Source organism: Pristis pectinata, chromosome 41 (genome assembly GCF_009764475.1).
Source record: "Pristis pectinata isolate sPriPec2 chromosome 41, sPriPec2.1.pri, whole genome shotgun sequence".
Taxonomy (NCBI): domain Eukaryota; kingdom Metazoa; phylum Chordata; class Chondrichthyes; order Rhinopristiformes; family Pristidae; genus Pristis; species Pristis pectinata.
In genome coordinates this window covers 70411-87456 of record NC_067444.1, presented here as the reverse complement: position 1 = coordinate 87456, position 17046 = coordinate 70411, and the positions used below count along the sequence as shown (strand labels likewise).

The 17046-nt window shown below is 46.1% G+C and overlaps 1 protein-coding gene across 1 annotated transcript in view; it reads right to left on the bottom strand.

Moving 5' to 3' along the window:
- Nucleotides 1-17046, bottom strand: part of LOC127587579 (NACHT, LRR and PYD domains-containing protein 12-like) — an 89446-nt gene that overhangs the window by 33676 nt on the left and 38724 nt on the right. Inside the window, exons 12-14 of the mRNA XM_052045990.1 lie at nt 7772-7852; nt 5947-6031; nt 4666-4838 (exon numbers count right to left, since the gene is read on the bottom strand). Of these exons, the coding sequence (XP_051901950.1) occupies nt 4666-4838; nt 5947-6031; nt 7772-7852 (339 nt within the window). The remainder of the gene's footprint in view (nt 1-4665; nt 4839-5946; nt 6032-7771; nt 7853-17046) is intronic.

Sequence of the window (17046 nt, the reverse complement as noted above, 5' to 3'; positions counted from 1 at the left end):
GCCAGGGATGCAGGAGTTAGGGGTAATGTATTGGCATGGATAGAGGATTGGTTAACCAGTAGAAGGCATAGAATTGTGATAAACGGGTGTTTCGCTGGTTGGAAATCAGTTGAGAGCAGAGTGCCTCAGGGGTCGGTGCGGGGACCACATTTGTTCACGATATACCTTATCAATTTGGAAGAGTGGACCCAGTGAGCGTGTCTAAATATGCTGATGATGCTAAATTGAGTGGAAAACAAATTGTGCAGTGGATGTGGTGAGTGTGCATAGAGATATAGGCAGATCGAGTACAACGTTGGTAAATGCGAGGTCACCCACTTTGGAAGGAAAATAGAAGATCAGATGATCATTAAAAGGGTGAAATATTGCAGCATGTTGTTGTGCAGAGGGACTTGGGAGTGTTTGAGCACGAATCCAAGAGGATGGTTTGAAGCTGCATCAGGTTATCAAGAAGACAAATGGAATGTTGGCCGTCATTGCTGGAGGGATTGAATTTAAGAGCAGGGAGGTTATGCTTCAACAGTACAGAGTACTGGTGAGGCCGCACCTGGAGTACTGAGTGCATTTTTGGTTTCCTTACTTGAGGAAGGATTTACTGGCTTTGGAGGCGGTGCAGAGGAGCTTGATTCCGGAGATGGGGGGGTTTATCCTATGAGAAGAGATTGAGTTGCCCGGGACTATACTCGCTGGAATCCAAAAGAATGAGAGGGGATCTGATAGAAACATAAGACGTTATGAAAAGCAGAGATGAGATATAGACAGGAAGGTTGTTTCCACTGGTAGGTGAGACTAGAACCAGGATAAAGAGCCTGAAGATTCGGGGGGATAGATTTAGAACGGAGATGAGGAGAAACTGCTTTTCCCAGGGAGTAGTGAACTTGTGGAATTCTCTGCCCAGGGAAGCAGTAGAGGCAACCTCTTTAAATATATTGAAGACACAGTAAGAAAGATTTTTCATAGTCGGGATATTAAGGGTTTTTGGGGAAAAGGCAGCTAGCTGGATCGGCCAGATCAGTCATGATCTCATTGAATGGCGGAGCAGGCTCGTCGGGCAAGATGGTCTCCTCCTGCTCCTGTTCCTTACGTTCCTGGGCTTCCGCTCCTTCCAACAGGAGGTTTGGATTGCACTGGGTCTGGGGGAGGGTTCACCCAGTTGGTCGGATGTTTGTAAGACAGAGACGTGGGATCGCGCAGAAGGGAAACACGTCCATCCCGACCTGAGCTCTCCCATCAGCCCAATTTTGGCCCATACTCATAAACCGGCTCCATCCGGGCACAGCTCTCCCTCCCGCAACAGAGGGAATCCTCAAGAAATGGAGTGGTACCTAAAGAAGGCGGCGTCCATCACTCAGGATCCTCGCCATCTCGGACGTGCCCTCTTCCGTTAGTACCATCGGGGAGGAGGTGCAGGAGCCTGGAGACCCACACTCAACTACTCAGGAACAGCTTCTTCCCATCTGCCATCGGAGTTCTCAAGGTCTACGAACATCATCTCATTATTCTCCTCTTGCACTATTTATTTCTTTTCGTAACGTAGTTATTTGCAATCTCTTGCACGCTACCGCAAACCAGAGATTTCACGACATATGTCGGTAAAACAAATAGGTAGTGCAAAAGAGGAATGACAAGGTCGTGTTCACGGGTTTATGGACCTTTCAGAAATCTGGCGGTGAAGTAGATAGTGGTTTGTCGTAGTTTGCAAGGGATATTGACAGAATGCAGAGCTGGCAGCGAAGTGGCAGATGGAGATCAACCCGGAGAAGTGTGAGGTGATACACGTTGGTGATCTAACTTGAAGGCAGAACACATGGTTAATGACTGGATTTTTAGCAGTGTGGAAGAACAGAAAGAATTCCAGTTCCTCAAATTTGCCGCGCAAATTCATACGGTGGTTAAAAATGTATTTGGAGTGGTGGCCTTCATTAGCCCGGGGATTGAGTTCAGGAGAAGACAGGTAATGTTGCAAACATATAAGAACCTGGTTGGACCACACTTGGAGTATTGTGTACAGCTCTGATCGCCACATCATAGGAAGGATGTGGAAGCTTTGGAAAGGGTGCTATTGAGATTTACAAGAATTCTGCTTGTATTGTATAACGTCTAATGAGGAGAGTTTGAGCGAGGCGGCACGGTAGAGTAGGCGGTTAGCGCGACGCTATCACAGCGACAGCGATTATGGTTCGATTCCCGTCGCTGTCTGTAAGGAGTTTTGTACATTCTCCCGTGTCTGCGTGGGTTTCCTCCGGGTGCTCCGGTTTCCTCCCACATTGCAAAGACGTACGGGTAGGTGAATTTGGGTTTAAAAATTGGGCGGCGCGGACTCGTTGGGCCGGAAGCACCTGTTACCCACGCTGTAAATTAAACTTAAAAAATTAAAATTTTCTCTTTGGAGCTCCGACGGATGAGAGGAGACTTGATGGAGGTATATAAGATTAAGAGAGGCATAGACAGAGTGGACAGCCAGCATCTTTTCCCCAGGATGGTAATGACCAATACAGATGTCACGCGTTAAAGGTGCGTAGAGGAAATTCTGGGAAGATGTCAGAGCTAGGTTTTTTTTTTACACAGAGAGTGGTGGGTACCTTGAATGCACCGCCGTTGGAGGTGGTAGGGGATGATATGATAGGGTCATTTAAGAGACTCTTAGATAGGCACATGGATGAAAGAAAAATATAAGGTTATTGATGAAGTAGAAATAGAGATGGATGAATGTGGATAAGGTTAATATATGTCGGCAGAATATCATGGGCCGAAGGGGTCTGTGCTGTGTTTTACTGTTATATGTTCTATGTTGACCTCCGTGGCGCTGCAGAGGAAGTTCACCAGGTTGAACCCCGGGGATGAGAGGAATGGAGTGGTATTCCCTTATGAGCAGAAATTGAGTCACCTGGAACTCGCTGGAATTCATAAGAATGAGAGGGTATCTTACAGAAACATAGAAAATCATGAAAGGGATAGATAAGATAGAGACAGGAAAGTTGTTTCCACTGATAAGTGAGACTCGAACTAGGGGACAGAGCCTCAAGAATCGAGGGTAGATTTAGGATGGAGATGAGAAGGAACTGCTTTTCCCAGAGAGCAGTGAATCTATGGAATTCTCTGCCCAGCGAAGCATTCTGAGTGGAATAAGTGTTATAGGGAAAAGGCAGGTAGGTGGCGCTAAGTATACGGCCAGATCAGCCATGATTTATTGAATGTGAAGCAGGCTGGTCGGGCCAGATGGCCGACTTCTGCTCCTGCTTCTTCTGTTCTGATGCCTTTATTAGTCGATTCATTGAGTTCAACTGTAAGGAACGTACGTGCAACGTTATAAAACTTTGGTTAGGCAGCATCTGGAGTATTACATTCAATTCTGGTCGCCTCGTTATGGAGGCTATGGAGAAGATGCAGAATAGGTTTACCAGGATGCTGCCTGGATTAGAGGACAAATGCTCCAAGGAGAAGTTGGACAAACTTGGGTTGTTTTCTCTGAATTCCGGAATCTGAGGGAAGACGTGATAGCTGTTTATAAAACGATGAGAGTCATAGATAGGGTAGACTGCTGGTATATTTTTCACGGAGCGAAATATCTAATACTACAGGACGTGCATTTAATGTGTGTGTGTGTGTGGGTTCAAAGGAGATCACATTTGCACAGAGGATAGTGGGTTCCCGGAATGCGCTGTCTGGTGTGGTGGTGGAGGTGTATGAGATAAAGTCTTTTCAGATGCTTTTAGATAGGCACATGAACTTGTGGAGAATGGAGGGAGATTGACCATGTGCAGGCAGAAATGATTAGGTTTCATTAGCTTAATTTGTTCGACACAACTTGGTGGGCTGAAGGGCCTGTTACTGTGGCTGTACTATCCATGTCGTATTTTCTTTGTTCTGTGACCCTGTCAGAACTGTATTGGGCTTCAGAATACATCAGGACCGTGCCAGTGTTTGCATGGCTCTTCACAGTGTATCGGGATCCTCCAGCGCCGTATGTGGTTCCACGGTATTCCTTCCTCTCTTTTTGTGCCTGGACGGGCTGCCAGCGGAAGTGATGGAAGGAGATACTATAGTACTGTTTAAAATGTTGTTAGATAGACACGTAAATATGCAGGGAATAGAAGGATATGGCTCACATACAGACATAAATTTATTTCGGCATCGCGTTCGGTGCAGATACCGTGGGCCGAAGCGCCTGCTCAACTCAGATTTCTTGCTCTCCTTTGTTACCTCTGCCTTTGACTAGTGTAAAACAGCTATGCGAAGAATAGCAGATGCTGACCCTGCCAAGAATGTATTGGCATTTCCTTGAGGGGGAGTGTGGGTTACGAATGGCGGTGTATTCAAGGCCGCCCTCCTCCCTATACCGCCTTTTATGGATCCCTGGATTAAATTGTTATGTGAGTTCATGAATTAACTGACATAAACCCCAGATTGATGTAATAATTTGGATCTCGCTAGATTAAAAATGGTACAGAAATATCACAGTTTTGCATTTAGAAAGAGCAACATCATCTTTTACCTTTTCGTTGACTGGAGATTTCGGGTAATCTTCATCCGATGTTTGTATTATCAAACGGAACAAAACCTGTTCAAATCATTTCAACTTAATGAAATCCTGAATGCGTAAATTTATAGCAAAATATGTACGTTTTTATCGACAATTGATTTCTATTTGTGATATTTTCTCACGTTGTTGCTGGATTTGCTTCAGTATTTTGTCAAACTTTGGGATACCATTCCGCAATTTCACAAAGGATTCCCATATCACCCTCTGGGCGACGCAACCTTTTTCCATCACCAGGTTCAGGAGGAGTTTGGAACTCTCTGCTCGCTCTCCCTTATCGGCGAGTTTAGTAATTTTCCTGTGAAAATTAACAGTGAAGATATTGAGGAGGGGACTGAAGGATTCACGCAGAGAATGAGAAGTAAATAACCTGTTCTGTGACAGGATCTCCGTGTTGATATGGACACAGTGAGCAGGGTGGTTGTGATTCCTGTCTGAAAATTGGCTGTACATTGTGGGAGCAGAACAGAGGGAGCGACGTTCCCCTCGAGCCTGTTACACCAGTCAATAGGATTCTGGCTGCTCTGTGACGAAACTTCATCTCTGTCTTAGCATCAAATCTCCAAGTCATGGAAAAGGATCATGACTGAATTATGCAATCAGAAAGTAATGATATGAGACTAATACGGGAATCACGGCGGTATGGCTGGGAGAGGAAAACGCTGCTGAGAAGTTGTGAAAGTGCCGATGTTATTTATCTCTGTCTGTCCATGTCCAACATGACAGTGGATTACTGACTAACTTCGTGCTCCAGTGTCTCTCACTCTGACTTTCTGCTGCCAAGTCTCCAACATTCCCAGAAAGAAAGATCCTCAGTTGTCCAACACCAACTTATGCCTCTTTATTCTGAACATACAAACGTTACCTGCTCACCCACCCCAAAACTATTTGTCAGAAACCAACCAATCTAAATTAAATTTTCTAAATTTTATTTACAGCGTGGTGACAGGCCCTTCCGGCCCAACGAGTCCGCGCCCATTTTAAACCCACATTAACCTACCCGTACGTCTTTGCAATGTGGGAGGAAACCGGGGCACCCGGAGGAAACCCGCGCAGACACGGGAATACGTACAGACTCCTTACAGACAGCGACGGGAATCGAACCAACTCGCTGGCGCTGCAATAGCGTCGCGCTAACCACTATGCTACCGTGCTGGATGTTTTCACTGAATTGTATCATTGTTTGAGATTCAGACCAAATTTGTTTATCTTCTTATTTTTCCTTGTAAGGGTATCTTTATGAACATGCAATGATTCGCTCAGACTTCCCCATCGGTCGTCTGTGCTGCATAAGAGAACTCGGTCATTCTTCCCCCCTACTCACCAATTGTTCCCGTCCCTTGAACTGTCTCTCGTACGTTAATGCCGAACTGACTCTGTGAACCGTTCCTTCCATCGCCTGTTACCGCCTGTTCCTGTAGAACTTCGTCAACAGGAACAGATCGACATCGTCGTAACTTGCCAAGAGCTCAGTGATTGCGGAATTAGGATCTGTGAATGAAAATAGAGACAAATTTAAATAAAAAATGTCTCCTTCCCATTGGACGATAACAGCTCTCACCCTACCCCAGGACAAAGTGAAATAGTAACAGCAAGCCACATAGATAAACACAATGGTAACACCAACGAACTGCATTTGCAGCATTCCACTGCTGGACATGTTCCGTTCCCAAAAAAAAGGAGCACAAAATGCGTCCTGTGGGACTTGTTGGCAGCAAACCCATGCCAGTCTTTCCTGGATCATATCCGTGTCCTTCAAATTCAACGTTTTCTCATTGAATTACCTGTTCAACAATTTTCCAAGAATAGACGGAAAATCTTGGTTCCCGATTTACTATTATGATAGCATGAATTAAAATTACTGTTCTTGAAGAATTCGGGGCATAAATTCGCAGCAACAATTGTGATCATGATGCCAGCGGGCTATCGTTAATGAAATTGTGACTTTCTGGAAAAGTTATCTTCAATCCTTATCAAATCTTATTTACACGTATTCGGTTCAGCAATGCAGTTAAATCTGAGGTGCCCGATGAAGTGGCCCACAATGCAACTGAGCTTACCCACTAATCGAAAAGGTCTGCAAATCTTGGACTTTTCAGATGCACCCACATCCCATAAACGAATGAAAATGTGTCTCTCCGGTTTAAACCAGGGAGATGCCTTCCATCCAGCTGCACGGTATTTCATTTGACACCAAACCGCTATGACACGTATAGTAAATCACCATCAATGTAACCAATCCTTTCTTGCTCCCTCTTTGGCTCATCCTTTCCAGGATATCCTTCCTAAGTACTCCTACAATGTTCTCCATGATCAACAATGCAGCACACTCTCCGCATTTCATCGGATCATGAGTCAAGGCTCTGGATCGCCTGTACATAAACTTCCAAGCTGCTTCCTCTATTTGCTATAAACGCAGCACATCGAACTAATTATTGAAAAAAGATACATTTCCCTCCTATGGCCAAGTTCTTGGTAAATACTCTTCTTAGATCTACTTGCATGTGACAACGTGCGACAATGTTCTATACATATTGACGCTTCACTTGTTCAAATTTGCAGCTTCCGTAGCTTTATGTGAATCGGGTTACTAAACGATGCCCTCACCATCTCGAAACCATCTCGTCAATAATCTGAAAAGCTCTGGTCTCTGCATGTAGAATCACATCTCTCCTGCTTCCCAAGTTCCAAATATGTTTGAAATGTTTATTACAATCACGTCCATGGATACAACAGGGAGGTAAGTCGGGCAGTCAATCCCAAACACCTGTTGCCTCAAACCACGGCTGCTTTCTCCACAACTTCACTTCCGTGAGGGAGGCAGCAGCTTTATTCCTGCAGTCTCCCTGAAGAAGACAGTGTTAATTTCCGCAGCAATTGAAACCCCACCATCATCGTTGTTCTTTTATTGTCTCGGACCTGTCTATTGCGCCCGCTCCAGTCTGGGTGGTCTACTGAACCCCTCTCACTCTGTTCCTCAGGACGCTCCTCTCCTCGGTCATTGCCTTTATGGCCAGTATAATGCCAAAAAAGTAGATCTATCAGACACTTCTTACACACCCCTAAATCTGTGGGTAAACTTCAACTCTGGAAGTAACTCACACACTCTCTCTGGCCACCGTCTTCCTTACTCCATTTTACTTTGTGAAATGCAGGTCTGTGCACCACATCCAGACCAGCTGTAAAAATATTTATATTTGACAGGATTCTATAACACACCCATGTCCTTACTTGTTGTAGACGTCACTGAGTAGTCCTCCCTGTTTGCACCTTCATCAATCATGATGACCGGCGTTCCCAAATTCTTGTGCACTGGAATAAATAAATATTGATGTGAAGATAATTCAATAATTAACACGATAAGGAAATATTACTCTGTGATCCTTGATATACAGTCAATCATTTCCCGTAATCATTCCACTCCTCTCTGTTACCCTTCCAGTTCTCCAAATTATCCTTCACTGCGAACCCCGGAATAACATCAGCGAGCAGGACTGTCCTGTGGGAATTTTGAGATGCGATACTGTGCGTTCGTAGTGAGCAAGAGTGAAAACAAGTCTTTTCTATCAGCCTTCTCACGTGTGACAAGCAGAGAGAGATCTGTACCCGCCTCGTCTGCAAGAGATCTCCTGTTTTATTTCACTGCATTAAAGCTTTCATCCTCCGGAAGACTTCACACCACAAGTTCGTTTCACATTATGATTTCAGCGTACCCTTAAAGGAGAAACAAATTGAGGGGCTGATGCTGCAGAAAGAAGGAGACGAAGTAAAAGACGAAGATGACCCGAAAATAAAAAGAACTGTGCTGTTGGTTTGATATGTTTCTATGTTTCTAATCTAATTTAGAGCACAGTCGAGAATGGAAGGGGCAGATAAAGCCATCCGAGGGAGTTAAAGGTAGGTTTGCCATCTGCGAATGTGAAGGCCCGGGGATGCGGTTTTCCTTCTTCCATTAAGGCTCACGATTTAAGATATGAGTTGATAAATATCGGACTATCTAATCCAGAGACTAAGGTACAATTATTTCCTTTACCAAAATGGATTCAGACTGCAGAAGGAGTAGCGCAGTGAATATCATTCACGGAAAAAGCTGGAATAATACTTTATTTTGAACACGAACTGTTTCTCTCCTTCTCTCGCTCACTCTTCCTCTCTGCCTTTCTGTGTGTTCGTGTGTGTGTTCTAACGCTGCCCATACAAACTGCAATTGTGTTAATCGCAAAAACATAGAACATAGAACAATTACAGCACAATTCAGGCCCTTTTGTCCAAAAATCTGTGCTGAAAATGTCCCTACCCTAGAAATAACGAGGCTTACACATAGCCCTCTATTTTACTCAGTTCCATGTACCTATCTAACATCCTCTTGAAAGACCCTATCGTATCAGCCTCCACCACCATTTCCGGCAGCCCATTCCACGCACTCACCACTCTCTGAGTAAAAAACGTACCCCTAACATCTCCTCTATATCTACTCTCCAGCACGTTAAACCTATGTCCTCTCGTGGCCACCAATTCAGGCCTGGGGAAAAGCCTCTGACTATCTACTCTATCAATACCTCTCATCATCTTATACACCTCAGTCAGGTCCCACCTCATCCTACGTCTCTCAAAGGAGAAAAAGCCGAGTTCCCTCAACCTGCTTTCATAAGTCATGCTCCGCATCCCTGGCAGAATCCTTGTAAATCTTCTCTGCACCCTCTCTGCGGCTTCTACATCTTTCCTGTAGTAAGACGAACAGAACTGAGCACAGTACTCCAAGTGGGGTCTGAACAGGGACCTATATAGCTACAACAATACCTCCCGGCTCCTAAATTCAATTCCCGATTGATGAAGGACAATGCACCATATGCCTTCTTAACCACAGTCAACCTGGGCCGGCACTTTGGGCGTCCTATTGACTCGGTCCACAGAATTCTTGAGTGGGAGGGAGAGCAGCCAGAAGTTGTGGTCCATATTGGCACCAATGACATAGGTAGGAAGGGGGATGAGGTCCTGAAGAGTGAGTTCAGGGAGCTAGGCAGAAAATTGAGGAACAGGACCTCAAGGGTAGCAATCTCGGGATTGCTGCCAGTGCCACGTGATAGTGAAGGTAGGAATAGGAGGAGGTGGCAGTTAAATGTGTGGCTGAGAAGTTGGTGCAGGAGGGAGGGTTTTAGATTTCTGGATCATTGGGATCTCTTCTCGGGAAGGTGGGACCTGTACAGAGAGGACGGGTTACACCCGAACCAGAAGGGGGCCCATATCCTTACGGAGAGATTTGCTAGGGTGGTACAGGAGGGTTTAAACTAATTTGTGAGGGGGAAGGGAACCGTAGGAGTAGGTCAGAGGAAGAAGGGAATGGGGAAAAGTTAGATCAAACAGGTAGAGAGGCTTTGGGGAAGGAGAAGCAGAATACAGGCTGTAAAAGTAGTAAGGTAGATGGACTGAAGTGTGTTTACTTAAATGCAAGAAGTGTCAGGAATAAGGGGGATGAACTGAGGGCTTGGATAAGTATGGGGGACTCTGATATCGTGGCTATTACTGAGACGTGGCTGACGTCAGGAGAGGAGTGGATATTGAATATTTCTGGTTTACGGTGTTTTAAGAGGGATAGGGAAGGGGGAGAAGAGGTGGAGGGGTGGAGATTCTGGTCAGGGACACTGTTACGGCTGTGGAGAAGATGGATGTTGTATAAGGATCATCTCTAGAGTCCGTATGGGTGGAGTTAAGGAACAAGAAAGGAGCAGTTACTCTACTTGGAGTATTCTATAGGCCCCCCGGTAGCAGTAGAGATGTAGAGGAGCAGATTGGCAGGCAGTGGTTGGAGAGAAGCAGAAATAACACGGTTGTTATAATGGGAGACTTCAACGTACCAAATATAGACTGGAACCTGCTTAGTGCCAAAGGTTTAGATGGGACAGAATTTGTTAAATGTGTCCAGGAGGGATTCCTGACGCAGTATGTTGACAGGCCGACTAGAGGGAATGCCATGTTAGATCTAGTTTTAGGAAATGATACGGGACAGGTGAAGGATCTATTGGTGGGTAAGCATTTGGGGGACAGTGACCATTGCTCCATAACCTTTAAAATTGTCATGGACAGGGACAGGTGCAGAGAGGACAAGAGGTTTTTCAATTGGGGAAGGGCTAACTACGAGGCTATAAGGAGAGAACTTGGGAGTGTAAATTGGGATGTGCTTTTTGAAGGAAATATACCATGGGGATGTGGTCAATATTCAAGGATCTTATGCAGGATGTTAGGGATAAATATGTCCCGGTGAGGCACAGAAGGAATGGCAGGGTGAAGGAACCGTGGGTGACGAGAGAGGTGGAACGACTTGTTAGGGAGAAGAAGGTAGCATACGTGAGGTATAAGCAGCAAGGTTCAGACAGGGCCCATGAGGAATATAGGGTAGCGAGGAAGGAACTTAAGAAAGGGCTGAGGAGAGCTAGAAGGGGACATGAAAAGGCTTTGGCTGGTAGGGTTAAGGAAAATCCCAAGGCCTTTTTCAAGTACGTGAGGGGTAGGAGGATGGCTAGGGTGAAGGTAGGTCCGATTAAGGACAAAGGTGGGAGAATTTGCCTGGAGGCGGCGGAAGTGGGAGAAGTTCTGAATGAGTACTTCTCTTCGGTATTCACCAGGGAGAGGGGTCTTGATGATGCGGAAGGGAATGTTGGTAGGGGTAATGTTCTTGAGGTTGTTGATATCTAGAGAGAGGATGTGTTGAAGTTGTTAAATTATATTAAGACAGATAAATCCCCGGGGCCTGACGGGATTTTCCCCAGGCTGCTTCGAGAGGCTAGGGAGGAGATTGCTGAACCGCTGGTAAGGATCTTTGAGTCCTCTTTGTCTACGGAGGTGGTGCCGGAGGATTGGAGGGTTACGAATGTGGTCCCCTTGTTCACAAAAGGTAATAGGGATAGGCCAGGGAATTATAAACCGGTGAGTCTCACGTCTGTGGTGGGTAAGCTGTTAGAAAGGATTCTAAGGGATAGGATTTATGAACACCTAGAGAATCATGGACTGATTAGGGACAGCCAGCATGGCTTTGTGAAGGGAAGATCTTGCCTCACAAGCCTGATAGAGTTCTTTGAGGAGGTGACCAGGAAGATTGATGAGGGCAGTGTGGTGGATGTGGTTTACATGGATTTTAGTAAGGCATTTGATAAGGTTCCTCATGGTAGGCTTCTTCAGAAGGTCAGAGGTCGAGGGATCCAAGGAAGCTTGGCTGTGTGGATTAGGAATTGGCTTGCATGTCGAAAGCAGAGGGTTGTGGTGGAAGGAGTGCCCTCGGATTGGAAGGCAGTGACTAGTGGTGTACCGCAGGGATCGGTTCTGGGACCTCTACTTTTTGTGATATTTATAGATGACTTAGATGAGGGTGTGGAAGGCTGGGTTAGTAAGTTTGCGGATGACACTAAGATAGATGGTGTTGTGGATAGTGTGGAGAGATGTCGGAGCTTACAGAGGGATATTGATAGGATGCAGAGCTGGGCTGACAAGTGGCAGATGGAATTCAATCCGGAGAAGTGTGAGGTGGTACACTTTGGAAGGACAACTGCAGGGCAGAGTACAGGGTAAACGGCAAGGTACTTGGCAGTGTGGAGGAGCAGAGGGATCTGGGGGTTCATATTCACAGTTCGTTGAAAGTTGCCTCACAGGTGGAAAGAGCAGTTAAGAAGGCCAATGGGATGATGGCTTTCATAAGCCGTGGGATTGAGTTTACGAGCCGCGAGGTTATGATGCAGCTTTACAAAACTCTAGTTAGGCCACACTTAGAGTACTCTGTTCAGTTCTGGTCGCCTCATTATAGGAAGGATGTGGAGGCATTGGAGATGGTGCAGAGGAGATTTACCAGGATGCTGCCTGGATTGGAGAGTATTGAATATGAGGAGAGGCTTAAGGTGCTAGGGCTTTATTCACTGGAAAGGAGGAGGATGAGAGGAGACATGAGAGGAGGTATATAAAATATTGAGAGGAATAGATAGAGTAGACAGTTAGCGCCTCCTTCCCAGGGCACCAATGCTCAAGAAGAGAGGTCATGGCTTTAACGTTATGGGTGGGAGGTTCAGGGGAGATGTCAGAGGGAGGTTTTTCACCCAAAGAGTGGTTGGTGCATGGAATGCACTGCCTGGGGTGGTGGTGGAGGCAGATACATTGAACAGGTTCAAGAGCTTGTTGGATAGGCATATGGAGGAACGTGAGATAGAGGGATGTGCGGGAGGAAGGGGTTAGGTAGTGTGAGGGTGGTCTGATGGACGGCACGACACGGTGGGCCGAAGGGCCTGTTTTGTGCTGTATGGTTCTATGGTTCTATGGTTCTATCCCTCTGATCCTCCACACTGCCAAGAGTTATAAAATTAAGACTATATCCCTCCAACATATTTGACCTACCAAAATTAACCACTTCACACTTATCTGGGTTGAACTGCATCTGTCACTTTTCAGCCCAACTCTGCATCCTATCTATATCCCTCCGTAACCTCTGACAGTCCTACAAACTATCTACAACGTCCCCAACCTTCGTGTCATCCGTAAACTGACTAACACACCCCTCCACTTCCTCATCCAGGTCAGTTATAAAAATCACAAATAGTAAGGGTCCCAGTACAGATCCCTGAGTTACACCACTATTCACCGACCTCCACTCAGAATACGACCCTTCAACAACCACTCTTTGCCTTCTGTGGGCCAGCCAGTTCTGAATCCACACTGCAATGTCTCCTTGGATCCTATATCTCCTCATCTTCTCCATAAGCCTCGCATGGGGTACCTTATCAAACGCCTTGCTGAAATCCAGATACACTACATCTACTGTTCTCCCTTCATCGATGTGCATAGTCACATCCTCAAAAATTCAGTCAGGCTCGTAAGGTAGGATCTGTTCTTAACAAAGCCATGCTGACTATTCCTAATCATATTATACTTCTCGAAATGTTCATAAATCCTGCCTCTCAAGATCTTCTCCATCAGCTTACCAACCACTGAGGTAAGACTCACCGGTATATAATTTCCTGGGCTATCCCTACTCCCCTTCTTGAATAAGGGAACAACATCCGCAACCCTCCAATCTTCCGGAACCTCTCCCGTCTCCATGGACGACACAAAGATCATCGTCAGAGGTTCCGCAATCTCCTCCCTCACCTCCCACAGCAACCTGGTGTAAATCTCATCTGGTCCCGGCGACTTATCTAACTTGATGCTTTCCAAATGTTTCAGCACCACCTCTTTTCTAATATCTATAAGCTCAAGCTTTTCAGGCCGCTGCAAGTCCCCACTACAATCCCCCGGATCTTTTTCTGTGCTGAATACTAACGTAAAATATTCATTAAGTACCTCCGCTATTTCTTCCGGATCCATAACACACGTTCCCACTGCTGCACTTGATAGGTCCTATCCTTTCGCATTTCATCCTCTTACTCTTCACATACTTGTAGGACGCCTTGGCGTTTTCCATGATCCTGCCCGCCAAGGACTTCAAATGCCCCCTTCTGGCTCTCCTAATCTCTTTCTTAAGTTCCTTCCTTTTAGCCTTGTACTCCACCAAATCTCTAACATTACCTAGCTATCTGTACCTTTTGTATGCTTTTCTTTTCCTTTTGACCACATTTATTATAGCCTTCGTACACCATAGTTCCTGTATCCTATACGACTCCCATGTCTCATCGGAACATGTCTGTTCAGAGCTCCACACAAATATCCCCTGAATATTTGCCACATATCTTCTGTACTTTTCCCAGAGTCATCTGTTCCATTTTAATCTTCCAATATCCTGCCTGAGAGCCTCATAATACCCTTTACTCCAAGTAAACACCTTTCCAGCCTGTCTGTTCCTATGCCTCTCCAGTGCTAACGTAAAGGGGATAGAATTATGATCACTATCACCAAAATGTTCATCCACCGAGAGATCTGATACTTGACCAGGTTCATTTCCCAATATCAAATCAAGCACAGCCTCTCCTCTTGTAGGTCTATCTACAAACTGTGTCAAGTACCCTTCCTGAATAACCCTAACAAACTCCACCCCATCTAAACCCCCCACCGTCTGGAGATGCCAATCGATGTTTGGGAAATTAAAATCCCCCATCACCACAACTCTGTTATTCTCACACCTTTCCAGGATATGATTCCCTATCTGCTCCTTAATAACCCTGCCACTATTGCGCGGCCTATAAAAAAAACACCCAGCACCGTTATCGACCCCTTTCTGTTCCTAACCTCCACCCACAGAGACTCCGTAGACAATCCCTCCACAACGTCCACCTTTTTAGCTGCTGTGACACTATCTCTGATCAACAGTGCCACTTCCCCACCTCTGTTGCCTCCCTCCCTGTCCTTCCTGATACATCTAAAACCCAGCACTTGAAAGGCAATTCCAGCCCCGGAGCCATCCAAGTCTCCGTAATGGCCATCACATCATAGCTCCAAGTATCGATCCAAGCTCTAAGCTCATCCACCTTGTTCACAACACCCCTTGCGTTAATATAGACACATCTCAAGCCTGTCAGAACACGTCCCTTCTCTATTACCTGCCCACGGCTCCCACTTCTAGCCTACTCTATTTGAGAGCCAAACACCTCCTACCCAGTCTCTCCAATACGGTTCGCACCCCCCTACAATTCTAGTTTAAACTCTTCCCACTAGCCTTAGCAAACCTCCCAGCCAATATTTTGGTACCCCTGGGATTCAAGTGCAACCCGACCTCTTTGAACATGTCATACCTGCCCCAAAAGAGGCCCCAATGGTCCAGTAAAAACTGAATCCCTGCTCCTTACTCCAATCCCTCAGCCACGAATTTAACTTCCTCCTCATTCTGTTCCTATACCCACTGTCGCTTAGCACAGGCAGTAATCCGGAAGTTACTACCTTTGAGGTCCTGCTTCTCAACTTCCTTCCTAATTCTCTATAGTCTCTTTTCAGGACCTAATTCCTTTCCCTACCTATGTCGTTGGTACCAATATGTACCACTACCTCTGGCTGTTCTCCCTCCCCCATGAGGATATCTTGGACGCGATCAGAAACATCCCGGACCCTGGCACCTGGGAGGCACCTTCCGAGTTTCTTTCCTGCGTCCACAGAATCGCTTCTCTGCCCACCTAACTATGGAGTCCCGTATCATTAGTGCCCTCCTCACTCCTTCTCTATCCACATGAGCGACAGCGCCGGGCTCTGTGCCGGAGACACTGCCACTGTTGCTTCCCTCAGGTAGGCTATCTGCCCCAACAGTACTGAAGCAGGAGTACTTATTGTCAAGGGGTACAGCCACAGGTGTACTCTCTAGTACCTGTCTCTTCCCCTTCCAATTCCCCCGCTGACTGTGACCCAACAGCCTGATTCCGATGGTCCTGGCATGACCACCTGCCTATAACTCCTCTCTATCACCTCCTCACTCTCCCTGACCAGACGAAGGTAATCGAGCCGCATCTCCAGTTCCCCAACACGGTCCCTTAGGAGCTGCAGATCGACACACCGGGCGCAGAGGAAGCCGTCCCGGAGACAGGGAGACTCCGGCAAACTCCCACATCTGACACTGAGTAGAGGAAACTGCACTCATACTCCTTCCTTAACTCAAGTCACCTACCTTTCCTCGCCCTTTACGCCGAAACCCTTTGAGCCAAATCCCAGAACATTCTGCTACCTCTCACTCTACTGCCCGCTCCTACGCTGCCCGCTGGATACGGCGGTTGGTTTTTTAAGCTGCCCGCGCCGTGCCTGCGCAGTCCAGCCCCCACTCTGCCACTTACAACTTTTACAACCCTCATAAAAACACCTTATAAAAACACTAACCCTAATGAATCAAAACCCTATTAAAAAAAAAACTAAGCCTTATACTTAAAACCCTAATAAAATATAAAGAAAAACTTATCTGCTCCAAAGTACGAAGAAACAGAACAATACAACAGAAGAACAGGCCATTCCGCCCACAATGGTTGCGCCGAACACGGTGTTGAAGTGAACTAATTATCTTCTGCCTGTATGTGATCCATATACCTCCATTTCCTGAATATTCATGTGTCGATATAACAACCTATTAAACGCCACTGTCGTATCAGCTTCCGCCACTCACCATGGCAGCCCATTTCAGGCACCCGCCACTTTCTGTGTAATGGGCTTGCCCTACACATCTCCTTTAAACTTTACTCCACTCACCGTAAGTGCATGTCCTCTGGTTCTTACATTTTTATTCTGGGTAAAAAAATTATGAATATCTATCCGATTTATTCCCCTCATAGTCTTAAAAACTTCTATCAGGTCTCCCCCCCCCCCCCCAGCCTCCGACGCACAAGAGAACCCAAGTTCGTCCAACCTCTTTATAGCTCATACCATGTAATCCAGGCAGCATTCTGGTAAACCTCTTCTGCAACCTTTCCAAAGCTTTCCCATCTTTCCTTAAATGGAGCGGCACAATACACTAAGTATGGCCTAATCGAAGTTTTATAAGACAGTAACTACAACATTACTTCCTGACCATGATACTCAATGCCCCGACCAATGAAGGCATGCCATATGCTTTCTTTATCACC